The sequence below is a fragment of the Columba livia genome, chromosome 1 (genome assembly GCF_036013475.1).
Source record: "Columba livia isolate bColLiv1 breed racing homer chromosome 1, bColLiv1.pat.W.v2, whole genome shotgun sequence".
Taxonomy (NCBI): domain Eukaryota; kingdom Metazoa; phylum Chordata; class Aves; order Columbiformes; family Columbidae; genus Columba; species Columba livia.
In genome coordinates, this window is record NC_088602.1 from 127,521,591 (window position 1) to 127,534,410 (window position 12,820).

The following is a 12,820-nucleotide window of genomic DNA, read 5'->3' on the forward strand; positions in this document are numbered from 1 at the left end:
AGTGAACAAAATTCATGACCACAGTATAAAACAGAGTTCAGGAGTTAGTTGCACAAATGCAGGTAAAGCATTTTTAGAGATCCATTCCAGCTGTGTCTAAAATCAGTGATCTTCTCTCCAGTTATTTCAGCCTAATTATTTGTGTTGCCAGGCTTCTTCATAACTTCCTTCTCACTTAAGGCAGCTGCCTGTTTAGCATCTTGCTTCAGCTAGGAAGTCTGACTATCCCTGTTTGAGAGAGAGAAAATACAGCTCCAGTCAGCACGTCCTGACAGTGCCCAAAGACCTCGGAAGGCAGTGCAGGTATTACAAGCTTCAGGCTAATGCCTAAGCCCTGCCCTGGTATTGCACTAGAAAATAGTTTCCTTAGGACTAGTGTGAAACCCAAGCGAGAAATACCTGGGCATTTTCCCTGTATTTTAGACATGTAAAAAGTAATAACACAGGAAAGGCACAAAGAGCCTGCTACAGCTTTATTTTAGCCAGGTACTCTCACACCAGATATTTCTCTCCCAGCTTTAATTTAACTTTAATGGCACATTAGACCATTTCATCACTTCAAATACCTCAGGTATACTGGAGGAATACAAAATTCCAGAGATTAGTTTTCCATTTTCATACTAAAACTGCATTATGCAAACAAGCGTAATTCTACAGATAATTCTACAGAGAATTATCAGCATGAGGGTTTACCCTCTGAGGATTCAGGCACACAGGATCACATTCAGGCAGGGGCTCAGACCTCACCACATCCAGAGCCTTCCTCATCAATGAGAGGGGAGGGGTGGAAGCACCATATTCGTTTGCAGCAAAGGAGGCACACGAGAGGGAGGAGAAGCAAAAGGACCGAGGTGGTGCTGATCAGTATATAAATACAGGCAAATCTCCCTCACAGTCTTTTGAGTATTAGAGAGGTGGAACCAAGGATTGAGGCAGACTTTTGTGCGGTTTGTTTAGCATTGAAGTTGGTTTTGAGCATTTTCAGATTTGCTAATTTCTTTAATTTGTAATAGCTTGCAAATAGCTTTTTCTTTGCATGGATCAATGCTTAGGCTATTTTTTAATAGCTAGCGAAAGTAAGATATGCTTTAAAAACTTTTGTTTAATGTAGGGGTTAGAGTTTCTTTTCCATTACTCTCTCTTTCTGGTAACACACTTTGATTTGTAAAGACTCCAGAAGTTGACATCATGTGCTCATTTCCTCAGGTAGGAGGTGAACCAGCCAGTCTGAGCTCCAGGGAAAGCTAGTTCACCGCTGAGGAGCAAGCCAGAGCAATGTCCTTGGCTGGGGTAAGCTGTCTGGTGACAGGAGCAGGAGGATTTCTTGGCCAGAGGATTGTCCGCTTGCTGTTGGAAGAAGAGGAGGCGCTGGCTGAGATCCGACTGCTGGACAAAGCCTTTAGCAATGAAGCACTCGAGAGGTTTGGAAGTAAGTACCATCTTGTGAGGACGATGTATTGCGGGTATACATGATGTTGTCTCAGCTGGAGAGTATGCAAGACTTTACCTTCCATCCAAACCCAGCTATGCAGAGAGAGGTTTTACTTCAAGGAAGTCTTGCTTTTTCCCTCCCTGTCCCTCCAGTGTAGAAATCAGATGTAAAATGTAAAAGCAAAAGTTTTCTTCGCCAGACCCTGAGGCTTCTCTAGATTGTAAGAGAGACATATATGCTGTTAGTGCAATAAATAGGCTGTTTCAGCCTGCCTTCTATTACATCAAAACCCACAGAGCAAAATTAGTGCAAAAATCTCACACTTCTGCTGAGGGGAAGGGAAATGCAAGCATTGCTGTACTGGAGGTAGGGGAGCAGTGTAACCCAGAGCGTACTGTCCTGTGCTCTGATGTGCAGGACTATAAGGCAGTGGCAAAGTTGTGGGCTGTGTTAACAGTTTTCTTCAACCTGTGATTAGTTTGGCTAATTGTGATCTGCTGGCTGAGAGCTGTGATGAGGCATCTTAAAATGTATTATTATTATTATTATTATTATTATTATTGCCTTTTTTTTTGCTCTGCACAGAAGAAACAGGACCCATTTGCAAAGGGCAAGTCAGGACTCTGGCTTCTTGAAAGGACTTTAGGCAGCACAAATGAGTGATATGCCCAGTGTCAGGAACAATCTGTGGTGGGGAAAGCAGTTCAGAGTATTGTATTTTAAATGTCCCTTTTCCTGGAGCACAACTATAAAAAGACACATAGCAACCTAAATTCAATCAAGTTCTTAAGTGCTTACACCACAGACATTTACTTGACAATTCTTTCCTCAATCACATATTAACCTCAAGACTATTCTTCCTCTATCCAGGGAAGTATATGGGAATCGTTATGGCATATCCCCATACGACTTGCTAAAGAGCCACAATCTTTCTATAGGGTGTTTAAGTCTCATCAAAGAAGAGTAACAGTGCACCATAAACCTGGTGCAAATTGCACAAGCCTTTAGGATGGTTTTATACAAGTAGTACTTCCTCCTCATTAAATCTCATTCAGCATGTTACTGAGGTTTTGCTGGATGCCCTTGGGCCTTGCAGCCCCCTTTCCTGCTCTGATTTCCCTGCAGTTCCCCCAGTGCCAAAGTCTGTAGCTGCAGCAGGCTCTGGCGCTTGCAGCAGCAGGACTGTGTGTGGTTTAGGAGCATCTGTGTTGCTTCAGGCCAGGAGAGCTTTGTGGGGATAATGGAGAGTCCTGGGGAGTGAAAACGATTGTTTGTGTGAGCAGAGTCTTGGCTGGGGAGCGGTAAAGGTTTTACTGCTCCTTTTTTTGTTAACAGGAAAGTTCTGTGCCCTGTTAAGCTCTATGCCCTCTTTCCTTACACTCCCTCCTTCCTCTGCTGAACACTGCCCAGATGCTCCCTCTCCCTGCAGAATTCCTGCTGCCTATCTGACCACCACAGGAGGAAGGGAAAAATCAGTTTTCAGAGCTTTTTTTGCCTTGCAAACAGGTAGTAGAAACAACAGGCTGGCATGTCAGAAGTGTTTGAACTGCCTCGAGACCCTGCACTTTGCCTGTCAGTCCCCCTGTCTGTATCAGCCTCTATAGGTCGATCTCTTCAGAGGTTCACAGGTCTTTCCTAAAAAAATTATTTCTTTCATCCTTTGAAGAAGACAAGAATAGCAATCAGTAATAGTTGCATATGCTGTATTTACAAAAATGAGGCAGCTTCTCTCTAGTACATGCAAGAAGCTCAGCTATGAGCCACATCCAGGTGTTGCTTGCAGATTGCTTCAGTCCTTCATCACTTTGCTGTCTTAACCCTGCTACTTAAGAGGATCCAAAGCAAGAAAAAGAGCAAGCCTATTGTCAGGGCTCCTAGGCTTGAAGTCTGAATAGCTGCATCTGTCAGTTTATCTGTGCATTACACATACTGAGAAGAACCCCCAGCCTTTTGTACTTCTTGATGACCAAAGACTTGTCATTTCTGACCAGAGTACAATGAAAGCCAGTGCTTTCAGGACTACCTGAAATATCTTCCTGCCATTCCTTTTGAAGCCCTTCTCTAATAAAGTGACTCCCATTCCAAATGCAGAGCTGCTGCAAAAACTGTGGGGTCTTCTGACCTGCACTATTTTTGCTGCAGAGACTTTTACTTGCTGGCACATGCTATTTGGATTTCTTGAACCACCAGGAGCAGAGCTGAGTGGTTTTCTGTCTCACTGAGCTCTTGAGCACCTTTTACTTGCAATATCTTTGCAGAGTCAGGGCTGTGGGGAGCAAGACATAGGAGTATGTGCAAGTTACATCTCTTTGTTCCAGGAGACACTCAGGGACACTCCTCTTTTGTCCGAGCAAGTTTCCTGCTGAGACCTCGACCAAAACACTCAGTCTGCCTAAAACAGTGACATTTGTGGTCTTCCACAGCCCTAGGGAGTCCAGGATAAATCAATGTCAAGTGCTGTGAGCTGGAGTCTGCCCAGTTACAATGTGGTTGAGAATAAACATCACATTGAACATGGTAGTTTGGTGCTTTGGGTTTGCTACCTCCCATCTCCACTTCAAATTTATCTTTTTGCCTTTCCTGTGCTTCCACTTATGCAATTCTTTCTGTTTGTTTTATTCTTATTACACTGGCACTTGAGGAAAAGTTGGAAATTCCCAGGTTGTTCTCAAGAGGATTTCTCACTATTTCAAAGCATTGACTCCCCCTTGACTAATCCCTCTGTACATCTTCCCCTGAACCCTCATTTCATGTAATTTTTCAGAGATTTCATGGATTGTGTGATGCTTGAGCACTGAATGTTTTTGCACAATAGACCCAGTACTGCTCCAAAGTAGAAAGAAAGTAAAGGGAGAAGGAATGTGGGGTGTTTTTCACAGGACTTTTGCTTGGCGAGGCTCCTGCTCTGGGAAACTTCCTTCTGGCTTTTTGCTCAACATCACAGACATTCATTTGGCTTTGTCACTCCATTCAAAACAGAAAGGCAGAGTAGCAACAGAATATTCCAGCAGCTGAAATGGGAACAGATTAAACACCTCAGCTTCCCTGTGCTAAAGAAGCAAATAAATTGCTTTACCCTCTACAAATGAAAATAAGACACAATTTTTAATTTTCTTTTATGAATACACAAAGTAGACAATTTTAATGAACCATCCAGTTAACTAGGACAGTGAAGATCGCTGAGGAGCGCCTTTCCCCACCATACACCCCACAGCCTTTAGGAGCTCTATAAAAGAGCATTAAGTAATTCAAACTACTGAAGTCTCACAGATGTTATTGTTTGCTTGAACTTTAAACAACACGTAGAAAAGAGAAAGACAGTTTAGGGCAAATAGTCTGACTGGATTGCTGAGTCGGACACTGCTCACAACAGGACACTGAATTATAGTGAGTAGTGGTATTTCCAAGCAAAAAATACCCTGTAATGTTTTTACCCTGTAAAAACTCCCTGCAAGCAGGAAGCATTGCTTACAGCTCAGAGGACACAGAAACCTTTGGGGAAGCAGAAGAAGCTTTCCTGGTGGATAGGTACTTTCTCATAATCACTGTATGCAAAAATTGAGAGCTGAGTTGACTTTATCCTCTTTCTCTCCCTTCCACTTGACACCCACACGTTTTTTTGACTCCTGCGCAGATGGAAATCAAGTTTCTCTCTGCTGTCCATCTCAGACTGAAACCACTGTCAGTCATTTCTTCTCTCTCAGCTTCCAAGTTCATCTGTAGCTTTTCTGTACCCTCAGAAAAAAACAAGATCAATGTGCTGATTCCTGACATCTGCCTGATGCTCACAGAGTCAACAAGGGCCATCTTGTACTTGCCAGAGCAACTTCTACTGGCTAAAGTGGAATGGAAAGGCAGCTTTCCTATCTCATATTACTCACACTTCTTAAACTGCAAGCCCAAACAATGCACAAAGCAGATAGACAGCAGCTTTCTAGTGACTGGTACCAACTGTCCCTGTGATCAGCTCTAAAAGGGACAGCTTTCTTCTCTGTTTCTCCTGGAAAATTTGATTTGCATGTGTAAAAACTTCCTTTTTTCCTAACTCCTGCCCAGGCACAGTTACCACTCTGAAGGGGTCAAATGTCAGAATTTACATTGTGAAAACCTTGTATTTCAGTCCTTTGGTTCATTGCAACCCCACAAAGTCTTACTCGTGGAGAACATGAACCTAAGGGCTGTACAAAGATTAATGTTTATTAGAGCAAATCTAACTGCCAGGTGCTTAACAAAAACCCAGGCTTCATAGTCGGACACTTTTGCGTCCATACAAGTAGAGATCAGTGTAAACCTTCTGGAAACAGAGCCCTAGGAAATTAATGCACTCTGTAAAATAAAAGAGCAGAAGCAAGCATGTGGCAGTGACTGTGCTGAGAGCGCAGTAACTCTAGATTTAGTAACAGTTTTGTAAATGTTTCACAAATCTCACATCTCTGACCAACTGACTATGATGAAAAAAAAAGCCCCTCAAGCCTGTTACATCAGAATAATTGTTAAATTGATACAGTATTACACTCCAGCGAGCTACAGAAATAATCAGATAAAACCATTTTAAAAGATATTCCCATTCAGTTCCAGATCCCAGCAGCTGTCTCTCTTAGTCTTTCTCCATTACAGACATGGGATGAAATATTGCCTGCTTTGGAGCTGTTGAAAAAGCACTAGGATACACTAGAATTCAGTCATGGCTGAGGCTAAAAGCTCTGTAAATTAATTAGGTTCTTCTCTTATCTACGGAAGAAGACAGAGGATCTGCCTGCACTGCAGAGTCCCTTCCCAGTAGCTGTGCCTGGGGAGCCCCCTAGTGCAGCCACAGCAGAGGCTCTTGCTGTAAGGACACCACCTCCTTAAAAAAGCTGTAAGTCATGCTGAAAAAGTCATCTCCTCTCCCATGGCATAGCTGCGGTCAAGCCAGCAGACTTCCCAGGAGAGCAGCACCACCTCAGAGTATAAATTTCTCCAGGTTATCATCCTGAGCTGCTGCAATTTTGTTAGTATAGTTCTGGGCTATATCACGGATAATTCTACCCAGCAAAACTTAGGGGAAGGATGGCTCTGAGATATAGAGCTCCATCAGAGTCACATGCATTAGCTGCTGGGGATCGAGAGGGCTTAAAAAGCAGGAGTTAAAGCAAGTCAGAGCTGAGCTAGCTCAGGAAAGCGGCCTTGAGAGCTCAGATTTGGACCAAAAATACGTGCATACTAAAAATGGCCCCACAGCACAGATGCTGAAATGGAGCCAGAGCTGGGCTTAGAAGAGGCACGGTAAGTCCTGGCCGAGGTACGTAAAAAAGATGTGTAAGAACTACAAGTAATTTATTAGAAGAGCTGCAATATGGGGAAGGTCAAGGGACAGAAAATAGGTGTGAACAGAGCTCTGTGCACACATGCTGTGGGTGGAGAGAGCTCATTCATCACCCTGAAGACAGGAGCAAGCAGTGCCTGGCTGTTCAGTATACTTGGGTTAACAGTTTTATAAATAGCCAGTCACCAGAACATGAATAGCTAAAGCTCCCCATCTGAACTTTAAAGTAGTCACACCTGAAAGGTGCTTTAGGCCCTGGCTAGTAGTGGGAAAGATTTCTCTTTAAAAACAAACAAACAAACCAACCAACCCCCAAACCCAACCCAAAACAAACAAAAACCCCAAACCAAACAAAAACAAAACAACAACAACAAAAAACAACCCACCCACAACAACAAAAAATGGTGTTGAATATTGGCTCCAAAAATACAGCAGGTAATGCAACATAGACTTCTGTAACACTGTAATTAGTACTTGACAATATAGCTCTTGGAAAATGCCTTCTGTTTTGCCAGCCTTAAAATATCATTCCTGTGCCTGGGTTGGGCTGTCAGCACCTCCCAAGTGCAGCATCAGCTTCCTCACAGCCCTTCACCACTCCTTTCAGGACTCTTCTTAGGACAGCGGTAAGGTCTTTTGCTTTGTTTTCTGCTGTCGTTGCAGAGTTCCAGGGTAAGACTGAGGTGAAAATCCTGGAAGGGGACATCCGAGATGTGATGTTCCTGCACCGTGCCTGTCAGGGGGTCTCCCTTGTCATCCACACGGCTTCCATCATTGACACCTTGGGCCTCATAGAGAAACAGCTGCTCTGGGAAGTCAATGTAACAGGTAAGCGAGTGAAGCACCTTTCTCAAGCCCATGTCTACTATGTGCTGATCATCCCCTGCTCAGGAAAGGGAACACCTGGCCTGTATTTTTGAGCCAGATTAAATGGGATTTCTGCATCTTTGTGTGGTCATAACAGTGACTGCAAAGCATGCACATATGCAGCCCCATGCAGCTCTGTCACTCTCCACACCCAGCATGCACCTGTTTTCCACTACAGGGCATTGCAGGATTGTTTAGTCTTGCCACCATTCACACAGGCCCATCCTGAGATCTGCACAGGCTCTACCCACCGTGGAGAGCCATAATCCCATGCTCAGAGGACTTTTCTGGAAGCAATTCACTCCTGAAATCCCAATGCGCATCTGAGGAAAACTGGCTCTTATTCTTGCTGCCCGTGTAGCTTCACCACCTGTGTAGGTGTTTGAATTTTTACAGACACTGCAGGCTTTAGCCACAATCACAGCAAACTTGCACTACTGATGTCCCAGACCCTGTGGCTCTCTGCTTCTTGTTATTTTTCTTCCTCCTCTTCTCCTTTTCCTCCCATTTGCCATTATGTCTGTGTGTGCATGAATGCAGTTCAGACAAGCAGGTGCTCTCCCACTTTGAGTTTATCACTAAAAATCCCCCAACAAGCTCAAGGCCATGGGAGGGAGGGGTTTCAGTGACTTCTCACTCAGTGATGGGCTCTCCCTTTCTACTAGGGAGCCCCTGTTCTTCATGCAAAGATCAGATAACAGGCGAAGATTTTGGCTTAGTAATGGCCAGTGTGGCATCACCTGCCAGGAAATTTAAATATATTTCCTAAAAGAACAACTTAATCTCATCTCCCTCTGTGCCTTTCAGAGGATTGGTACCGCCTAACCTGCATGCACACTGACCTCCCTGGCTATGTTGCAGTGCCTTGGTGAAGACTTGGGGAAGATGTTCTTATTTAAGTGAATAGTTTTCCTGGTTCTTTGTTCCTCTCCACCACAGATACAGGGCTTTTTGACAGAAAAATAAGGAACATATTTCTACAGGCACCACTTTTACAAATATTGGCTGCTCACCAGGGTTCAGAGCAAGAGAGCGTTCTTTGCAGCTGAGTTCTCTCTCGTGCACCTTAAAAACAGTGGGATGGCATTTTGGTTGTTTTAGCCTGGCTCATTGCCTGTACATTCAGCTTCCAGACCCTTTGATTTCTGCTCAGTCAAAGCCACAAATTGTCAGTTACCACAAATCAGAGCCCAGCAGGCAGCTCCTTAGGTCCCTGCCAGGAGGGAAAAGCAGAAAGGCAAGCTCCTGTAAACCTGTGTATTGGGTAGGATGAAAAATAAATATCCAGGGGTGGTGGTTCAGAAAGAGGAATTGTAAAGCTCTATCTTTATGACCATAGTCCTGCTACAATCTGTTTTTCACAGCAGAATGTGTTGCTTAGACCCTTTGAGAAACAACCCACCAACACAACAACAACAACATACCACAACAAAAAACCAAACAACTATAAAATCTCTCCAAAGCAGCAGGCTCTCTAGGACTGAGCTGGAGTTGGACTTACAGAGTATATTTAAGTCTTCCCCATTGGTCCTTTTGGCAGGTTTAGACTTTCATAAACCTTTCAGATCCCCCGCTAGCACAGGGTGTCTGTGGGTGAAATAAGTTCCCTGGGCCAGTGAGGGTTGGATGATGACATTTGGCAGAATGAAAGCACACACCAGTCCTGCTCCGCCAGCAAACTGACCCTTAGGTCAGTCAGCAATTACTTCAGTCCTCTTCCCTATTTCCCTCCATACCAAGACACTGCTACGTACTTCATAGACTTGCAGGATAAAAGTTTTGCTTCTCCTAGAAAACAGAACTTTTACAATCCAAATGTGTCAAAGAATCAGACGTGGATGTTCACAAACCGGAACAGACGGAAACAAGTTAAACTTGCCACCATGCAGAGCTTTCCTCCGTCTCACATGCCACACAACGCCTCAGAGCAAAAATATTGTTTTAGCAAGGGAAGTAAATTTTTAGGAGAAAGGGAGTTAAGAAAATAACATTAAATATAATCCAAACAAAAGTGCCTTAACAATATTCAGTTCAATAAGTCTTATCATTCCCCAGTCACTAATGGATCTATATTTTGCTGCCAGTATTTCTTGGTCCTCTGAACTCCCTTTATTCACTATATTCTCTTTAGCAATGCCAGCCTGCTCTGTGTTGTGCTGCCTTTAGTTGTTGTAACAAACTACGCAGATGTGTTAGATCATCTATGTGCCTCACTGCTAGTGCTTTATTTTATCCCCTTGATTTTAGGCCATACCCTTCTGATCAGTCATTTTGGTTTAATATTCCTTTGCCAAAGACATTTTCACATGTCTTTCAGCTGTATCTTCTGTTCCAAAGTCACTGGCTCTTTCACATATAACCTTTCTCATTACACCATGCACAACAAATAAGTTAAATTTTGCCTCAAAGCTCAGAAGAAAAGGAGTCTACTTGGAATTAAAATAACCCAATTTATTATTTTCTCCTTGAATGTGCTTTCCTAGCTTAACCCTCCTGGCTACTTGAAAGGCTTTAATCTTACCAGTTTACCTTTGCTCTCCCCGACAAAATCATTTTGATAGGATTTTAAAAGTAAGAACACCCATACTACTGCAAGCGAAAGCCAGAATATGCCAAAAAGGGAGGCATACATACATAAGCATCACTTTGCTCACTGCACTTTACTTTATGCTCCTTGACTACATGGTATGCATTGTTCTGACAGAAGACCTTTCCCTTCATGCCCTCCTCTGAAGGCAACTCAATAGTGCATAGATATCCACTGGGTGAAGCTGCTTTTGGAGCAAACCTCCTGGTCCCCCATTAATTCTGTCCCTGCATAAGTGAACCACCCAAGAGCATACTCAAGCCTGGAAAACAGGCTTCAGCATTCAAGATAGGTGGTACCTAACGTGAGGGGCAGCTTCTGAAGGTTCTCTGCCTTAGATGAGCCAATCCAACCAACAGGCCCAAGCCCCTGAATCTGTCGTTAGCATCCATGCTAACTGAAGCAAGAGCAAAATTCGACTCTTGACATAAAAACCCCACAACATGCAATTAATATCACGTGTTCATCTGTGTTTACCTCTGGTGGGTGCACTGACATCACTTAAATACAGATGCAGAGCAGGTTCAGTTTGATTGAATACACTGCCCAGGTCAGAATAGAATTCCTCCAGCTGCACAGTAGGAAGATCTGGCCAAGTTCAGGCCAGAGATGCTGTTTCTGAACTAAAAAGCCCACTTGATCTTGCTTGGAGAGCTCTAGACTGACTTGCTTGTTTCTCTTTTGAAGGTACTCGGCTGCTGCTGGAGGCGTGTGTCCGCTGTAACGTCCAGCACTTCATATACACGAGTACTATAGAAGTGACAGGCCCAAACAGTAGAGGTGACCCAATTTTCAATGGTGATGAAGATACAGCTTACGAGAGTGAATCAAAATTTCCTTATGCTCAGAGTAAGCGGCTGGCAGAGGATTCTGTGCTGAAAGCAGATGGCCAAGTGTTAAAGGATGGTGGCACACTGATGACCTGTGCCCTGAGATCCATGTACATTTTTGGAGAAGGATGCCCATTTCTCCTAGGCCATCTGGATAAGTGTCTGTTGAACAAAAATGTCTACCTGCGCTTCTCCAGGAAAGAGGCTCTGGTGAACCCCGTGTATGTGGGGAACATTGCCTGGGCACATGTGCAGGCAGCCAAAGCTCTGCAGGTCCCACAGAAAGCCAAGCACATCAGGGGGCAGTTCTACTACGTCTCAGATGACACTCCTCATATGAGCTATGCAGATTTAAATTATGAGCTGACCAAGGACCTGGGGTTTGGAATTGAGCCCCAGCTCCCCATGCCTCTGACAATGTTGTATTACTTCTCGCTCCTGCTGGAGTTGGTGAGCTTCTTGCTCAGGCCCTTTGTCAGATACATCCCCTCCACCAACCGCCACCTGGTCACTCTACTGAACACCCCATTCACCTTCTCTTATAGAAAGGCACAGAAGGATTTTGGCTACACGCCTCGCTACACCTGGGAAGAGGCCAGTCAGTGCACTGGTCAATGGATTGCCTCCATGGTCCCACAGAGAAGGCAGTACCTGAAAATCAAGGCTGCCTGAGTCTTAGCAGGAGATGGGACCTGGCTAAACAAGTAGGGCCAGGAGCCAGAAGAGAGCTGGGTGAACAGCAGCAGCAGACAACTACAAAGCATTTAAACGAAGACTTTGTGCAGGAGACCCCTCACCACCCCCTGCCCCCTCCCAACCCAGAATAAATAGAAGCAAAATGTTGAGTACAGGCTGATCAGAGTAGCATTACCATATAGTCCACATCCAGCTTGTGCAGCACAGAGACACTATTTTAGTAAGACTCCACACACTCACATGGTGTGAACACATCAGCCCTTCTTTTCACTCCACACCACCTTTAAGGCTTTTGTAAAGCTCAGATCATCCTAGAACTACAATTATACTTTAGAAATATGTGCTACTCAGCTATACTCCACTCGCTCAGCTCCTGCCAGCCCTACCAAACACGCAGCAGGTAGAAGCCACCTGATTGCAAAAGCTATTACAAATCTTGCTCACTTTTGGAAGAGCATTGTCCAGTTTCATGTGCCATTTATCATACAGTCAAACTTGAGAGCACATTTGGGCACTGTGAGCCTTGTGAGGCCAAAAGTACAATGTAAGTGCAACACATTTTTAGTTGGGACACTGTGTGGAGGGAGAGAAGGGGGAGACTTCCTCATCCATTCTCATTTTCCTGGTTAGCAATTTTGCAATAAATCTGATAGCTGCCCAGCAGAACAAGTTTTAACAAGATGAAAAGAAAAACAATATTGCAGGACAGTCTTGGTCACTGAAGGGTTTCCATTACAGAGCCAAGACATTTGTGAAAACTGAGAAAAAACAAGCAGCGCTGAAAAAAATTACACTGTTTCCAGGTTTCAGCTGGGAACAAAGGCTAACTTTAGGTGATAGATGCAAATGTGTTGTCTCTGTGCTTTTCTGCTGGCCATATGAGTTTCTGCAGAATGCATAACTTGACTTTTGGGCCAAAACGTAGAACCTGTCTGAACAAATAGATGTGATCCAATGTTTGCTTCTCAAACATACAGCTCAGGTGCTGATGACAGCTCTAAAAGACAGGTCTGTTCTGTTCATGATGGTGTTAACAGAAACGTTTCACCTGACTCAGTACTAATGTAAATAAATCACATTTTCAGAGATACTGGCAGCTTGAA

General features: G+C 44.0%; 1 protein-coding gene across 7 annotated transcripts; it reads left to right on the top strand.

Annotated features, from left to right (window-relative positions):
- Window positions 1-756: 756 nt before the first annotated feature.
- On the top strand, window positions 757-12,820 carry LOC102087460 (3 beta-hydroxysteroid dehydrogenase/Delta 5-->4-isomerase). 7 transcript variants are annotated; one of them, XM_021292689.2, is made up of 4 exons: window positions 757-851; window positions 1,207-1,429; window positions 7,401-7,565; window positions 10,879-12,820. In XM_021292689.2, exons 2-4 carry the CDS (start codon window positions 1,276-1,278, stop codon window positions 11,691-11,693), a joined length of 1,134 nt encoding a protein of 377 aa, XP_021148364.1. In that variant the 5' UTR covers window positions 757-851; window positions 1,207-1,275; the 3' UTR covers window positions 11,694-12,820. The 7 variants fall into 7 exon arrangements, with proteins under 7 accessions (XP_021148364.1, XP_021148360.1, XP_021148361.1 ...); XM_021292685.2 differs by having other exon boundaries at window positions 808-947; XM_021292686.2 differs by having other exon boundaries at window positions 817-942.